At 34.2% G+C, this 18,217-nt stretch overlaps 1 protein-coding gene and 1 long non-coding RNA gene across 2 annotated transcripts in view; both read left to right on the top strand.

The window, feature by feature from the left end:
- The first annotated feature begins 624 nt into the window (after positions 1 to 624).
- LOC142222647 (uncharacterized) lies at positions 625 to 1,764 on the top strand. The gene is made up of 2 exons (XR_012718335.1): positions 625 to 1,315; positions 1,369 to 1,764. It is a non-coding gene; the product is annotated as an uncharacterized LOC142222647 (long non-coding RNA).
- Positions 1,765 to 7,461: 5,697 nt separating this feature from the next.
- Mekk1 (mitogen-activated protein kinase kinase kinase 4) overlaps positions 7,462 to 18,217 on the top strand; it is a 67,418-nt gene continuing 56,662 nt past the window's right edge. Inside the window, exon 1 of the mRNA XM_075292887.1 lies at positions 7,462 to 8,129. Coding sequence (XP_075149002.1) covers positions 7,807 to 8,129 — 323 coding nt within the window. The 5' untranslated portion in view covers positions 7,462 to 7,806. The remainder of the gene's footprint in view (positions 8,130 to 18,217) is intronic.

Here is an 18,217-nt window from a genome sequence, read left to right as displayed (position 1 = left end):
TGGGTTAGGGATCTTCAAACATTAGGCATTACTATGCCAGAACCGGAGGTACAGGTAAGATCGACAGCTCTTCTGGCAGTTTGAGCCACGGCTGTAAGATTTTTTCAAGATATATCCCCTAATGTTCGAAAGTATATCTCCAAAAAATCCACAACCTAAAAATAGTTCTCCATGAAAATTTCTCAAAGAATATTTGATGTAAATATTTAATGTATATGTATTTTATTATAGAAACAAACAAAAACAATCTAATATTATCTAATTCCTTAATTGGTAAGGATTTCAACAAGTCTGTCAGGTGGCCGAAAATTGTCAGCTTTAATCAGGAATCTTCCAAAAGTTTGTAAGTTTATGCCATTACAAATTCGCATAATGCAATATTTTCAAGACTCCATATAATAAAACTACAAAAAGTTAAAATTCGAAATTTTAACCCGCTATACTGACGCTCAAAAATTGCCCTTGGAAAAAGAGATTGGCGTGTATGTCTTATGTATAGTACGTCGCTATTATACTTTCTACAACAATCTGACATATTCCGATATTTGGAATTGCAAATCGCAAGAATTTAGTTTTCTTCCAAATAAAAAAAATGGAGATACTATTGGACATACGAGGGCAGGGGGCTAATCACGGCATTCGATATCGAATTCATAATCGTATCGAAAAAATTGTCGATACGATTAAAAGTTTGGATCACGGCATTCGATCGAAATTTGATGCAATTTCTCAAGCGTTGCCAACAGCAAAAAACGAAGCAGAGCAAAATGAAATGACAAAACTAATGGTGTTTTCTTTTCTGAAAAAAGTGCTTTGCCGTCATTTTGTCTGTACAGAATGCGCATTTTTAAAATGTTACCAGTAACCTAAAAAAATGCTATCATTTCAGCGGGCAGAAAAGAATTCAAAGAAGGAAACAGGGCAATCGCAGCACTCTCGTTTGTTGGCAGTGCTGAAAATGCCCGTAATTTGCCTCTATGCGTGGCACTATTTTCACAACAGAATTCGAAGCCTTTTCGCACTTTTGCCTGTTTTTTTAGAAAAGAACCTAAAAAGTACATTTTCCGGCCAAAATGCAAAAAAGTGCGCATTTTTCATAAGAAAAGAAAACGCCATAAGTTAGCGTCACAAAATAGAATTTAGAAAAAAACATGTTTTTGGAGGTTTCAAAGTAAAAAGTAAATTGTATTGCATTATATCTTATGGACCCATATCTCTTTTTACATTCCTCCAAATTCCTTCCTAATTGGAGGATGAGATGAATATAAAATAATTCGGCGACAAATAAGGAATAAAAGTGCACATTGTTATTGGTGTAAGTACATCGGTTTGAAATGGTGTGCACTGTTAGAAAGTCACCTTTTGTAGGCTCAATGGACGATTTCGGCTGACGAAGGAGGCGTTCAAATGGAAAATAATTTTTGGTGGCATGTCAACGTCAATTTTATCACTTTACAATTGTCTGCCGTCTTAAAACTTTTTGCGAGTGGGAGCCTTCATAATTCACTATTCTTACAAGGTGGTCCAGAAGCGTTATATTGTCACGGAATGGTACGGTATTTGGTCGATCACAATCTCTTGAATATCGATCTAGCATGTGCGCTTTATATATGGTTCTTTGCCAAGCTAGAATGCTCGCTGCGAACACTACTATGACCAATTTTTGTTTAACTTTTATTGGAATTGCATTGGTCCTAAATATTAAAAATATGTTCATTATATGTAAATTTACTACAAACTAGCAACAATTCGAACTAAAACTAATATATTTACTATTCCTATATGGCGTAAACAATGTAAAAAACATGTGAAAAATATTTTACGATTGCAATTTACCAATCGAAAAAATTGTCGATCAAAAAAACTCGATATCGACTCCCGTGATCCGAAAAATTTAGATTTCGATCAAAAGTTCTCGATATCGAATGCCGTGATTAGCCCCCAGTTCGGAAACTTCTTAGCCTAGCACAAAAAGCGCGGTATAAGCAGAAAAAAGTTAAGTGTTTTGGAAACTTCCATCTCTGTTATGAACACATGTTACATTTTGTTTCGATCTGGCAACTGCTTCATATAGAAACAGGTGTTCAAAAAAGACGCATCCGCAATTTTTTTACAATGGAAAAATTAGAAAAGCGTGCTGTCATTAAATATTTACATAAAAAAGTTTTATCGGGACAAGAAATTCATAATGATATGGTGAATGTGTTAAGTGAAAGTGCTCTTTCATATGCAACAGTAAAAAATTGGGTTGCTGAATTTAAACGTGGTCGTACAAGCATTGAAGATGAACCACGTAGTGGACATCCAAAAACAGCAACAACAATAGAAATTGTAGCCAAAGTGCATGATATGGTATTAACCCTCTAATGCCCCAATTTTTTTGCCAGCTGATTAAATATTCAATGTTAGCGACACAAAAGCAAGAAAACCAAACAAGAAAAATTTATACAGTAAAATTCAGTACATGCTGCCAAGCCTCTTGAACAGTTTTAACTAAGTTTTCTTTTTATTTTACCCAATTTTGTTGTGATTTATCGAAGACCGCCTAAAGGCGGGATCGGGCATTAGAGGGTTAAATGATCGACGAATAAAAGTGCGTGAAATTGCTAATATCATGGGCATCTCAAATGATCGAGTCTCTTTAAGTTTGCATGAAGGACTACAGATGAAAAAGCTTTCTGCAAGATGGGTGCCGCATTTGTTAACAGTCGATCAAAAACGCATAAGAATGAACATTTCTCAAGCTTGTTTGGATCGTTTTAAGCGAAATAAAATGGATTTTAAGCGTCGTTCCATAACTGTTGATGAGACATGGATCCACCACTATACTCCAGAGACAAAAGAATAATCCAAACAATGGACTGAAGCTGGAGGAAGTGCCCCAAAGAAGGCAAAAAAAAATCAATCGGCTGGTAAGGTTATGGCAACGGCTTTTTCGGACTTCAAAGGTATTTTATTGATTGACTATCTGCAAAAGGGTAAAACAATACATTCAGAGTACTATTGCAACCTTTTGGATCAATTAAATGTACAAATTCGAGAAAAACGTCCTGGGGGCTAATCACGGCATTCGATATCGAGAACTTTTGATCGAAATCTAAATTTTTCGGATCACGGGAGTCGATATCGAGTTTTTTTGATCGACAATTTTTTCGATTCGTAAATTGCAATCGTAAAACATTTTTCACTTGTTTTTTACATTGTTTTCGCAATATAGGAATAGTAAAATATATTAGTTTTAGTTCGAATTGTTGGTAATTTGTAGTAAATTTAAATATAATGAACATATTTTGAATATTTAGGACTAATACAACTCCAATAAGTTAAACAAAAATTGGTCATAGTCGAGTTCGGTAGCGAGCATCCTATCTTGGCAAAGAACCATATATAAAGTGCACATGCTAGATCGATATCCAAGAGATTGTGATCAACCAATTACCGTACCATTCAGTGACAACATAACGCTTCTGGACCACCTTGTAAGAATAGTGAATGATGAAGGCTTCCACTGGCAAAAAGTTTTAAGACGGCAGACAATTGTAAAGCGATATAATTGACGTTGGCGTGCCACCAAAAAGTATTTTCCATTTGAACGCCTCCTTCGTCAGCCAAAATCGTCCATTGAGTTTTAGTTCGAATTGTTGGTAATTTGTAGTAAATTTAAATATAATGAACATATTTTGAATATTTAGGGCTAATACAACTCCAATAAGTTAAAGTGCCACCAAAAATTATTTGCATTTGAACGCCTCCTTCGTCAGCCGAAATCGTCCATTGAGCCTCCAAAGGTGACTTCCTAACAGTACATACAATTTCAAACCCATGTACCTACACCAATAACAATGCGCACTTTTATTCCTTATTTGTCGCCGAATTATTTTATATCTATCTCATCCTCCAATTAGGAAGGAATTCGGAGGAGATATGGGTCCACAAGATATAATGCAATACAATTTTCTTTTTACTTTGAAATCTTCATTCTATATTGTGCCACTAACTTAATTTTGTCATTTCATTTTGTTCTGCTTCGTTTTTTGCTGTTGGCAATGCTAGAGAAATTGCATCAAATTTCGATCGAATGCCGTGATCCAAACTTTTAATTTAATTTAATCGACAATTTTTTCGATACGATTATGAATTCGATATCGAATGCCGTGATTAGCCCCTGGCTTACAACACAAAAAAAATATATTTTTCATCAAGACAACGCACCAGCGCACAAGAGTGTTTTAACAATGGCTAAAATCAACGAATTAAAGTACGAGTTGCTTGACCACCCACCTTATTCTCCTGATTTAGATCCTAGTGACTTTTATCTAAAATCTAAAAAAAATCCTTGCTGGCAAGCGTTTTACCTCAAATGAAGATACAATTACAGTTGTAAACCACTATTTTGAAGACCTTGAGGAAAACTATTTTAATCAAGGGATAGAATTGCTAGAAAAGCGTTGGACTAAGTGTATTGAAGTTTCAGGAGATTATATTGAAAAATAAAAATATTTTTGAAAAACGAACTATTCTCTTTCATTGATAGGCTAAGAAGTTTCTGAACCGCCCTCGTAATTTCAATTTGTATTGGAACTTCTATTATCAAAAGCTGAGTACTATGTTCAGTTTTCAAGCTGAAAACCCGCTTATTTTCACGGTTACTTTTTTAATTTAATTAAATTATAAATACAAAATAGTTCACAATCAATTCCTTAGATCTTTTCCATTCAATATTTCGCAAGACTTTTTATAAATATAATCGTCTTCATAGAGATTTTTGTACTTTTAATTTAGTGTTTTGGTGAAGAATACGAACATAGTACTCACCTAAAGAGAACTATGTCGCCAAAATTTAAATTTGTATGCGATTTCGAATATAGGAATATACCGCAATTTTAATACTATCTGATTGATAGTATTAAAATTGATCCCCAAAGTAAAAAAAAAATGTCATCAACGACGAAAACAAATCCCCAGTTTAAGGTGGGTATTAAGTTCGACTTTAAGGTGTGTACTATATTCTGTTTTCGAGTTGAAAATCACTTCATTTTCGCGATTACTTTTCCTGAAATAATCAAAATTATAAATGAAAGCAGACATATTCCTGTAAAGTCTTGCCGAAATCTAGAGGAACAAGAAATTGCACATCAATTGAGTAAAATAACCGCGAAAATTTCAACGCGAAAAGCGAACATAGTACTTACCTTTAGCCGCTAAAATCCTCACTTTTTCACGATTACTTTTCTTTAATAATCCCCATCAAGTTGTAATATTTCCATCAAAAAGGCACAATTTTATACTTTGTTTTTACTGATTTATTTTTTATTTTAGCAACTAAACTCGATCTTAATACTCACCTTTAGGGAAAAATCCCCATATATGACAACTCTGTTCTGAGGCAAAATACCCTTCATCCTTTGCGACTTCCTCATCCGTCAATGATGAGCTACCGTGAACATCATCTGGGATGTTATTCTTCATGATACCTACAGTGAGTTTTCTCTCTATGTGACGAGGGAGTGACTATATGCAGTAAGTGCTGTTGGTAACATTAGTAACGATGTTCTTGTAGCGTTAAATGGTGCTACGCATCCATACGAAAACTAGCCGAAATTTCGTGGAGGTGTAAAAAAGTGAGTTTGATTAAGCTATACACATTCAGCCTGCCTACCGCGTGCAATATCTGGTAAACAAGCCTATTACTTGTTGAGATGCCACAATACACCTTTCTGATACAGCTGGTATTCTAACGGCAAAACCTGGAATCTCAGCTGGGCAGGAGATTACAATATGCAAAGACAAAAATACATCAAAGGAATGTGTTCCTGCCGTCCTCAGAGTATTCGTTAACCACGCAATAGATTTCGGCTCAAGTTCATTTAATTTTCCTTGCTTTCAAAATTACAACCATTACACAATCTATATCAGGTGTGGGCGTGACACCCGTTAAACACGCGAGTCGTGAACAAAATCCAAAGCAACTCTCGTGAATATGCGTGAATGGAACTATATCAAATATGTTTGTGAGTGGGAAATAAAATCAGTTCGTTAATGTCGTGAATAAAATTTCGTAAAATCACGCTCACAAAAAACCCTTGATCGTATGTTAAACACGTCAGGGTCCATAAATTATGAAACTTATTTGGTCTCCGGAGTCCGGGCACTTCCTATGAGTGTTACACTTTCCATTTGTATCAAATGAAGTATAATCTATACACACAAAAATTTTTTTTTCTGATTCAATCACGAAATTAATTGATCCAATTAATTTTTAATTGAAATGTCTTCAATCACAGAAATGATAGTATCAATTAAAACATTAATTGAAGGTCAATTAAAAAGTTAATTGATCCAATTAAAAAATTAATTGATACTATTATTTTTGTGATTGATTTTTGTTTCAATTAAAAAATTTGTTGAATCAATTAAATTTTTAATTGAATATTTGTTTAAACTCAATTAAAATTTTAATTGGAAAATTTTTCGTGAAATTTTTTTGTGTGTACCTTATGAAGACGGAAACGTTTTTAAAATAATTAAATGGAAAATTTCAATTTTGTGGAGTGTTAAAATGAATGAAGTATAAATTTGGTTATTTCCTCAACCAGTTGGTAAGTTTCAAGAAGCAAGACAAACCTGTTTCTTTATTACTTGTCCTAGGTTAGTTATATTGACTGTGTGTGTCTGTAGATTTTCATCACTAAAACCCAATTTAGTACCACCCCTAAAGGTGAGTACTATGTTCGTATTTTTCACCAAAACACTAAATTAAAAGTACAAAAATCTATATGAAGACGATTATATTTTTATAAAGTCTTGTGAAATAATGAAAGGAAAAGATCTAAGGAATTGATTGTGAACCATTTTATTTTTATTGTTTAATTAATTTAAAAAAGTAACCGTGAAAACAAGCTGGTTTCCAGCTTGAAAACTGAACATAGTACTCAGCTTAACACATATAGGAATCTTTTATTAGAAATTATAAAAAATATAAAGAAAGAAATTGTTGGTTTATTTTATGTGAAATTTACATGCCACTTTAGGGTTGGTTCACCCTTTCTTGTCGAATTATTATATTCTTTTAATAACCGGAAATGAGGGTTAATCAGAAATAATAATTTAAAATACACCCTGTTGAAATAGCGTAATTCCAAATCCTATCACAAAGCGAAGCAAGGACATTGGAAGATAAAGTAGTACAGAAATACAATATGTTTCTATAATAAAAACATATTGTATTTTTGGAGGATTATGTCCACCAAAGCATTTTTTGTAAACCCCAATATAACGGTTAAAGCATGCAGGTTTTATATATTTCCGAAACACCCTGCCACAATAGTGTTCTCTGTTCTCAAACTCTCTTTACAACTTGTGTCTCTCCAAAAACAGCTAAGTAGTATATTGGAAGAAAATAACGACATAACGTCTTAACGTGGCCTTAGCAAACCAGTGAGTTCAGTGTTTGCGGCGCTTTCGACAGAGACGAAATGGTAAAGTGACGGGTGGCGGAAGTCGTGTTGTGCATTGTAGTGAAAAAATCTAACAAAATATATTTAATCAAATGTTTTAAGGCAGAAAAATTTCACCAATGTAAAATTTAGAGCAACTACAGCATAAAGTGAAGTATAACAACAATTTCAATGAAATAATTTAAATAATAAATAAATAAATTAATCGAATAATTAAATAGTGTATAAATTGATTGATAAGCAATCACCTAAAGCTTTATAGAAAGTGTTCAATACAAAGAAAAAAAAAAAAGAAAGTGAAAATAATTACAGCAATAATAATAAAAACATAATATCTTAAATCAGCAAAATGTCAAATTGTCGCAGAAAATTACGTGTTTTGCCTTCACCAGCTGATTACGTTTCATTACGTTCCAGCGATGTTGTAGACCAATCAGACGAAGTCATCGCCGCCAATGATAACAACAACCACGAAGCACTACAGACATCATCGTCCAAGACTACGACGACAGATGGTGTGGGAAATGTTAACTCTTCAAATTCCACAAGAAATTTCTCATCCGCATCCGTTTCAGCCAATAAACTACTATTAGGCGAAACAAAATCCTTAGAAATAAATGTACAACATGAAGCTTCTCCAGCAGTTGAAGATTATGATGATGACATTTCAAAGTAAGTGAGCAATACTATTCTCTGTAAACATTTGTTTTTTTTTTTTTTAAATCAACATTAAACGTGTAACAAAACTAATTGTTTTAGTTGTCGACAATAATGAATGTGGTGGCCTACAGCCAGTCATGTCTTGACTTTGTTTTTGTTTGTATGCTCATCTCTCACTACAACTTTTATGGATAGTTGACAACTTGTCTAGCAGAGAGATTGAGAATTATGTCTAGCTTTGCCAAGTAAACAAATGTTGTTCTATGGTGAAAGGCGTGGGTGAGAGCATAAAAGACGCTGAGAGAGACTAATCAACAAAGTACCCACACCTCTATACACTTAACACTATATTGAGACAACATGGATACAATTTATAATATTAATGTAAGGGCTTAACGGTATCTTGGGTACTCTTTACGAATTTTAATTTAATTAGATAGTAATAATGTGTGCCTGTGTTTTTTTTTTTTTAATTTAGAAATTTGAATGGCACATTGACAATTAAACTCATGTGTAGACATTATGAATTTTTCTATGTAAAAAAAATAAATAAAAAATATATACATTTGAGTTTACATTGACGTGTGTCGCTTTACGTGCCGAAACTCCCCTACAAGGTCACTAACAAACTTTATACAACATACAGTGGATCAAAGCATATACATAAGTGCACTCACAAAAAAGCGATTGAAAATGCCAATTTAACTTTATTTTAAATTATGATGAGATTTTTTAATTATTCTGTTTATTTCGTTTAATTTACACATATGAACTTAGAAATCAAGAAAATTGCAAGGCAATGCTAATAACCATTGCACCACGGAAACTCCCGTTGAGCCTAAGTACTTCTTGGACCACACTCGTAGGGTTCAACAATAAAACAAAATCGTTTTACGGGGGTTGGCTTTTATATTTCGGGATTGGGCAACCTTAGTGTTGCAATCTGCCAATTGACAGCTCTATCGTATAGATTCACATTTTTGAGGTTATACGTATTCAGCAATTTAAAAGATTCATCTCGTCCACAAAAATGGAATTAAATCGTGAACATTATTTTTTACAATTTTCGATGAACTTAATTCAATTTTGGCGATGTATTTCTGTTAAGGACCGGTGTTTATCGATAGTATAGTGAGTTCAACCGTTAAGTCATCCAAAATAATTTGTTGTTCCGGATACAATTGATGCTCTGCGCCAACTGATATTGAAAGATCGTCATGTAACCCATCGTGAGATTGATACAACCTTAGGCATTGGCATACATCTAATATTGTTTGAATATTTGACCGTCGAAAACATTTGTTCGGGTTGGATCCCATACAATTTGTCAATCGGCTCGTGTCGTTTTGTCGAATGAAATGCTCCAAAAACGCGATCGTTGTGCTTTCAAACACGACTATGACATCGTGACAGGTGATGAGTTTTGAGTTTTGGGCATATGATCCCGAAACAGTCGACTGTATGGGTATTTCAAGATGTGCTAAAGCAAACAAGTATATACGGCCGTAAGTTCGGCCAGGCAGAATCTTATGTACCCTCCACCATGGATTGCGCACAAACTTCTACGAAAGACTGTCATCCACAATGGAATTACTTGGGTTGTGTTATCTTAAAACTTCTTAACATCGTTTTCTAAATTGTGAGTTAGTCCATACGTGGTATATATTAGACAAAAAAGGTATGTATAGGTAAGTCTACAAATAATTACGAATATGGACTTTTGCACGGTACGTAGAGAGCCAGAATTGAAATATGGGAGCTATATAAAATAATGAACATTATATGGACCAATTTTTGTGTGATTGCGGATCGATTTATCTGAGGGCTATATATAACTATAGACCGATATGGACCTAGTTAGGCATGGTTGTTAACGGCCATATACTAGCACAATGTACCAAATTTCAACTGACTTGGATGAAATTTGCTCCTCCAAGTGGCTCCAAAACCAAATTTCGGGATCGGTTTATATGGGGGCTATATATGATTATGGACTGATATGGACCACTTTTGGCATCGTTGTTAAATATCATATACTATCACCACGTACCAAATATAAACCAGATCGGATGAATTTTGCTTCTCCAAAAGGCACCGGAGGTCAAATCTGGGCATCGGTTTATATGGAGGCTATATATAATTATGGACTGATATGAACCAATTCCAGCATGGTCGTTGGATACCATATACTAACATCACGTACCAAATTTCAACAGAATCGGTTGAATTTTGCTCTTCCAAGGGGTTCCGGAGGCCAAATCTGGGGATCGGTTTATATGGGGGCTATATACAAATATGGACCGATTTCGACCAATTTTTGCATTGGTGTTTAAGGCCATATATTAACACCACGTACCAAATTTCAAATGCATCAGATGAACTTTGGTCTTCCAAGAGGCTCCGGAAGTCAAATCTGGTGATCGGTTTATATGGGGGCTATATATAATTATGGACCGATGTGGACCAATTTTTGCAAAATTGTTAGAGACCATATACTTACACCATGTACCAAATTTCAGCCCGATCGGATAAAATTTGCTTCTCTTAGAGGCTCCGAAAGCCAAATCGGGGGGTCGGTTGTGGACCACTTTTTGCATGGCTGTTAGAGATCATATGCTGACACCATGTACCAAATTTCAGCCGGATCGGATGAAATTTGCTTCTCTTAGAGGCTCCGCACACAGTAGATTCTATTATTTAGTAGATTCTACTGTGGGCCACGGTTTATTGTCAATTCACTTTTGTTTTTTAGCTGCTTCTCGCTGTCTTATATTTGTTTCAGAAATATTTCTTTTAAAAATAAAACCGGCTTATTTTCGTATATAGAAATTTCAAACTGGTATTGTTGTTGTGTGTGGTTTGTGTGAATATTTCTGTCCCGGTGTGTTAAACGTAAAAACGGTTACAGTCGGCGATCGCCTCAAAGCCATTTATTCACACGACCATTATGAATAAACACAACTCATACACACACACACTCATGTACGCAACATTCTCTCAAACATTTCTTGACATTGGAAAGTTTAGCTCTGTCATCATCTCCACTTTATATTATATGTGTGCCATGTCGCGACAAGCAAAGCACACATAATATTCACAATTAAATTATTTGTTAAAAGTGGGGATCGATCACCACATACCTACAGATGAAAATGAGGTAGTAAAGTGCAAAGAGGGCATGTTAATTGCCCGCATTAAAGTTAATTAACATAACTTCTTTACATACACACACACGCATGTCAATGTGATGTTAAGTACATTATCTTTTCGATTCGTTGTCAAGATTCTGATTATCTAACATAATGGTGGTTATGTTCGTCGTATGACTTTGTTATCTGGCGTCAAGATGTTTAAAAGTTAACCGCAAAAGTATTGGGTTATTGACTTGCTCACTTCTTATATCGTTCATTGGCCGGCCATACCTTAAAATGAAGCTGAAATGTTTTTTGTTTAATTGAAGTAACTATGCTTTGGCAACAATGTCCCCAAATTTGCAGCATTTTTAAAAGAAAAATGCTCTTTGCCAATATTGCAATAGAATCTGATATCAGTACTACGTTCTATGATAATATAATGTATCGAAAATGTTTTTGCCATTTTCTTTTCAACACCTCTTATCAGGAGGATGTAAGCTTTTAATAAATTTTAAGTAGCGATAAGAAATAACGTCGTTTTTTTATTAGTCCAGCCAAAAGGTGTTCTCCATCAAGAAGGGGGAGGCCTCATGTGTGAGTGAGGTATGTGCGGTTGTTTTGTTTTTAGAAACTGATAAGAATGAACCGCGACGTTTACTTTTCAAATTTTGAGTTTTTCTTTCGCAGTGGCTATGAATTGAGTTCTAATTTTGCGTTGGCGTTTATTGTTTATTTTCCTTATTCTATGATGATACTGTATTTGTTTTGTTTGTTAATATCTTTAGTACTCATCGTCCGTTTCTAACAGAAAAAATTGGAGCATGCTTTTCTACGAAAACGAAGAAAAAGCATCACAATTACGCATGGTGGGGTTTAATCATTTCGCGAGCTATTCTAACGAAAAGTGTTGACAATTTGCTGTTTTTTTTGGGAATTGTCCTCCTAATTAAAAGTTTTTCTTTGGTAGAGATATGAATTTATGAGAAAATATAACATTTTCCCATTATATGTACATACATCCAATTTCAAAAGAATGTACATATCTATGAATAAATATTTGGGAAATTTTCTTCGATTATAATCGATGTGTGGCAGATGGTGAACTTCTCTCTTATCAACGAATGATTCATATATTTATAATAATTATGTTTAGCTTAATGATAAGGGACCTCCTTTTTATGGCCGAGACAGAACGGCGTTTGACATTACGGTGAGACCACGATTCTCAAAATTGATTGCAACATATGAAGTACACTGTCATAGATTTTGGATCCTGTAGCCGTCACAATATTATGAATTAACAATAACTTAGGAATGACACTATCATTTGTGTGAAAATACAATGCGGGCAAAAGTAGTGTAACACCAAGGCAAAACATTTTTTGAGAACCAAAACGGCCTTAGAAATATCACCAGCTAAAGTGAGAGGTGATAAACCACTGCTAGGTAATACCACCTTCTTCCCTACGCACGAAATCTTAAAGGGGATTTTGGTCTAAATCACCATAGTTTTCAGTAGATTTTCAATATCGAAATATCAGCTGTCGCGTTGTGAAATTCAACAAAATCTTTTTCAAGATATTTGTACAGCCATGTACATCTGTGGTTTTAGTACTAAAATCTCGCTTTTGCAACCCTGTGGTTATTTCCTGTGTGAACACTTGCGATTTGTAGAGATTTTAAAACTTTTTGGTGTTGGGTCGAACTGGGATTGAACCCATGACCTTTTGTGCGCAAGGAGGGTTTGTTAACCATTGCATCACGGCGACTTTACGTTCCTTCCTTTAAGGAAAGTGCTTTTTAACAGGTTCTACACTAAAAAAAAGTGTACTTCGATCCAAAGATTTTTTAGGGATCTACTACTCACCAAAATTATAATTAGGATAGAGACCATGATTTTGGTCCTAAATTTAATGAAAAAGAAAATTTTTTAGCAAAGACTATAAATTTTATTTTGATTAAAATTTTATTATTTTATAGAAATTTGTCCTTAATGTGTAAATTACGAGGCCTAAAATTTAGCTTGCATAATTTTTCATGTTAGATCAATATTTCTTTCAGTGTAGAAATGGTATAAGAAAAACTATTTTTCAACTAACGTAGAAAATTCATAAAAAGTAAAAATAATAAAAAACAAAATAAGTACTCTTCTTAGAAAGTAAAAAAACAAGTATATACGGCCATAAGTTCGGCCAGGCCGAATCTTATATACCCTCCACCATGGATTGCGTAGAAACTTCTACGAAAGACTGTCATCCACAATCGAATTACTTGGGTTATGGTATCTTAAAACTTCTTAACATCGTTTTCTAAATTGTGACTTAGTCCATACGTGGTAGGGAGCCAGATTTGAAATATGGGGGCTATATACAATTATGAACTTGATATGGACCAATTTTGTGTGATTGGGGATCGATTTATCTAAGGGCTATATAAAGGGTGATTTGTTAAGAGCTTGATAACTTTTTTTTTTTTAAAAACGCATAAAATTTGCAAAATCTCATCGGTTCTTTATTTGAAACGTTAGATTGGTCCATGACATTTACTTTTTGAAGATAAGTTCATTTAAATGTTGACCGCGGCTGCGTCTTAGGTGGTCCATTCGGAAAGTCCAATTTTGGGCAACTTTTTCGAGCATTTCGGCCGGAATAGCCCGAATTTCTTCGGAAATGTTGTCTTCCAAAGCTGGAATAGTTGCTGGCTTATTTCTGTAGACTTTTGACTTGACGTAGCCCCACAAAAAATAGTCTAAAGGCGTCAAATCGCATGATCTTGGTGGCCAACTTACCGGTCCATTTCTTGAGATGAATTGTTCTCCGAAGTTTTCCCTCAAAATGGCCATAGAATCGCGAGCTGTGTGGCATGTAGCGCCATCTTGTTGAAACCACATGTCAACCAAGTTCAGTTCTTCCATTTTTGGCAACAAAAAGTTTGTTAGCATCGAACGATAGCGATCGCCATTCACCGTAACGTTGCGTCCAACAGCATCTTTGAAAAAATACGGTCCAATGATTCCACCAGCGTACAAACCACACCAAACAGTGCATTTTTCGGGATGCATGGGCAGTTCTTGAACGGCTTCTGGTTGCTCTTCACTCCAAATGCGGCAATTTTGCTTATTTACGTAGCCATTCAACCAGAAATGAGCCTCATCGCTGAACAAAATTTGTCGATAAACACATTTCGAACCGAACACTGATTTTGGTAATAAAATTCAATGATTTGCAAGCGTTGCTCGTTAGTAAGTCTATTCATGATGAAATGTCAAAGCATACTGAGCATCTTTCTCTTTGACACCATGTCTGAAATCCCACGTGATCTGTCAAATACTAATGCATGAAAATCCTAACCTCAAAAGAATCACCCTTTATAACTATAGACCGATATGGACATGGTTGTTAACGGCCATATACTAGCACAATGTACCAAATTTCAGCTGACTCGGATGAAAATTTGCTCCTCCAAGAGGCTCCAAAACCAAATCTCGGGATCGGTTTATATGGGAGCTATATATGATTATGGACTGATATGGACCACTTTTGGCATGGCTGTTAAATACAATACACTACCACCACGTACCAAATTTCAACCAGATCGGATGAATTTTGCTTCTCCAAAAGGCACCGGAGGTCAAATCTGGGGATCGGTTTATATGGGGGCTATATATAATTATGGACTGATATGAATTCGTGCATGGTTGTTGGATACCATATACTAACATCACGTACCAAATTTCAACCGATTCGGATGAATTTTGCTCTTCCAAGGGGCTCCGGAGGTCAAATCTGGGGATCGGTTTATATGGGGGCTATATATAATTATGGACCGATTTCGACCAATTTTTGCATGGGTGTTTGAGGCCATATATTAACACCACGTACCAAATTTCAACTGAATCAGGCTCCGGAGTTCAAATCTGGTGATTGGTTTATATGGGGCTATATATAATTATGGACCGATGTGGACCATTTTTTGCATGGTCATTAGAGACCATATAATAACACCATGTACCAAATTTCAGCCGGATCGGATGAAATTTCCTTCTCTTAGAGGCTCCACAAGCCAAATGGGGGAATCGGTTTATATGGGGGTTATATAAAATTATTGACCGATGTGGACCAATTTTTGCATAGTTGTTAGAGACCATATACACGCAAAGAAAAAAAAAACGTTTGGAAAACGTGTACCAAAAACGTTTGTCTTTTGTTAGAGTTTTTTGAATTGCTTCGAAAATTTTAAACTTTTATCACCAAAAAAATTCGTTTGTTACAAAACTTTTATTTTTTCAATAAAAAAGTTATTTTTGAAACAACAACATAGTCCATTTCGTTTATATCAAACACTGTTCTTTTCTGACTTTAGGTCTTTAATAAGACATATTTTATAGTTCAAAATTTAATATACTACAATGTAATATTGAACATTTTTTCGGAATCTTCCGAACATATCTGGAATATATGTAAAACAAAGCAAAAAAAAACTTTGGTCGAAGCAGGGATCGAACCCACGATCCTTGCAAGTCGGACGTAGCAACCACTGCTCCACGGTGCCAAACTTAATGTTTGTTTCTGTTAAATAAACTTTGTTTATTCGGTTCGTGGGCGCCGCAAGCTATGCTATATAAATATAACTTATATGGATATTTATCTATTGATGACCACAACAGGTACATAGCTCAGTGGTTAGTGTGTTGGCTTACAAAGTGCATGGTCCGCGGTTCGATTCTCCGTCCAGGCGAAAGGTACATTGTTGGTATTACAGGAAAAGGTGTTAAGAACTAAAAAACCTCGTGGATGTGAGAAAGATGTGAGGGAAAATGCAATTAGCAAGAAAACAATGTTTTTTTTTTTGAGTTTGTCTTTATGAAATTTTTTTTACAGCCTGGAAAAGAATAAACGTTTATCACAAAAAGTATATACTTTTCTTCCAAATACACTTCCTTACAGCGAAAAGCAAATGAGAAACGAACTTTGTTTGTCTAAAATTTCGTTTGGGAGGAAAGAATTATTTTTTTGCATGTACTTACACCATGTTCTCTTAGAGGAAGCCTAACTATAGGTGTTTGATAAAATTTCATTTCATGCGACAAAACAACCAAGATTAAGGGGTGACTCACAATCATATCATACATTATGGCTAGACTTCGCTTTATATAACATGAAATATAAATAAAAACCTTGGTTAGGCAGACCCATTAAAAATCCCCCTGCACCTGCATAGCTTGATATTTAATGTTATTAATTTTCATAACTTTCATCACATAGCTGGAGTGACCCAATAATTTTGTTAATAAATTTACATATTCTTAAATATCTCAAATATGTTTATTAATATTAATGCTAATAAATATTTTCAAATGTAATCTATGTCAGTCTTTTAAAATATTATACGCTTAGGCTCACGTAGACCAATAGTTTTTTGTTTTTATTGAATATAACCAGATTTGTATACAAAAACAAAATTTGTCTGTTGTCCAACATAACTTCCAGGAATGCATGTTAATTATTCCAATACAATAGATACATTTATATTTTTTTCTTCAAAGTTAATTTTAGATCGTACGAGGGCAACTGATATAAGATACATATGTGCGTATTGTTGTTTTCTTCTGTTTTGAATTTAAAAAAAAAAAGCAAACGGATATATTTTTTGTTTATATACCAACAAACATACATAATTTCACTTGGGTTTCATTCAAAAATCCCCCTGTTTATACGTGATTCAATGAGCATTAAATCTCCAGAAGTCTATAGATTTTATTGGAGTACATATAGCCCACATACTAATATTCATATCCATCCACCTGGCCATAAATATTATTGAGTGTTCATATTTGTTTTTTTTGTGTGGTGGTGCTAGAAAGGCTTATCTTTATGTTTTAATTGTTGAAAATAGTAAAATCTTTATTAACAAGCATAGGTTCGTTGTGGTTACTATGGCAGGTACTAACTAAATGTAGTTTGGTTAGGTATTTTGGTAGGTTAGGTGTAGTGGCAGCCCGTTATTTCAGACTCGCTTAGACTATTCCGTCCATAGTGATACCACAGTGGTGAACTTCTCTCTTATCAATGAGTGCCCAAAAAACACAAACGTTTGAAAAATACTAAAATTCAATAATTTTTCAAACATATTTACATTACCCTCAACAGTAAAATTCAACACAATAGCAATAATCTCTCAATTGTAATCCTCAAATTGAAATGTATCGCTACTCAATAATTTCTCAAACAGTTTTCAATATGAGATAAATTAAAAATGAACATTGTTGCGAATATTTTCTAACCACAATTTGCATGAAAGTCAATCCCAGTGCTAACTGAAAGTCAACACTAAATTTCTAAGGATTTTGTAAATTTTATTAATTTTTTTCGTTAAAAATATAGTAATATTAAAAATAACATTAACAATCATTGTTGTTGTTAATTCCGAAACGTGCGTCCATCCAAGCATCTTGCAGTCTATAGGGCTTTGCCCAAATAAATTTGACAAACATTCTTTTCCTCTGTTGGTTAAGCTACACTTGTAGTTTAGTCAATGTATGGTTTTAAGCTGAAATCAAAAAAACAACAACAATGATTAAAGAACAAAAACCAACAATAACAAAACAAAACGAATGAAACATTAACAATATATACAAATAATAATACCAATCAAAACATAATTATCTTATTAAAGATATTATTTCCTAAAACTATCAATATAACTTTAAATAACTTAAAAATTTTTCATGTATAATTCGATTTCCTCCATAATATTGGTGTCACATAACTATTAATTAATATGCTGGCAATTTGAAATAATTACTATCGAGGAACTTGCTGGCCTGCGTGTTAGAATAGATTCCATCAAGAGGAATTCACAAAATATCAAACTGATGACGGAATGTAATTTGATGTAATGCACATTTTCATCCAGAAGTTCTTGATATAGGAATTGTTGCACTTTGTTTTAATTGGTTGCACTTTG

This window comes from Haematobia irritans, chromosome 1 (genome assembly GCF_050003625.1).
Source record: "Haematobia irritans isolate KBUSLIRL chromosome 1, ASM5000362v1, whole genome shotgun sequence".
NCBI lineage: Eukaryota > Metazoa > Arthropoda > Insecta > Diptera > Muscidae > Haematobia > Haematobia irritans.
This window is presented reverse-complemented; position numbering and strand designations above follow the sequence as displayed.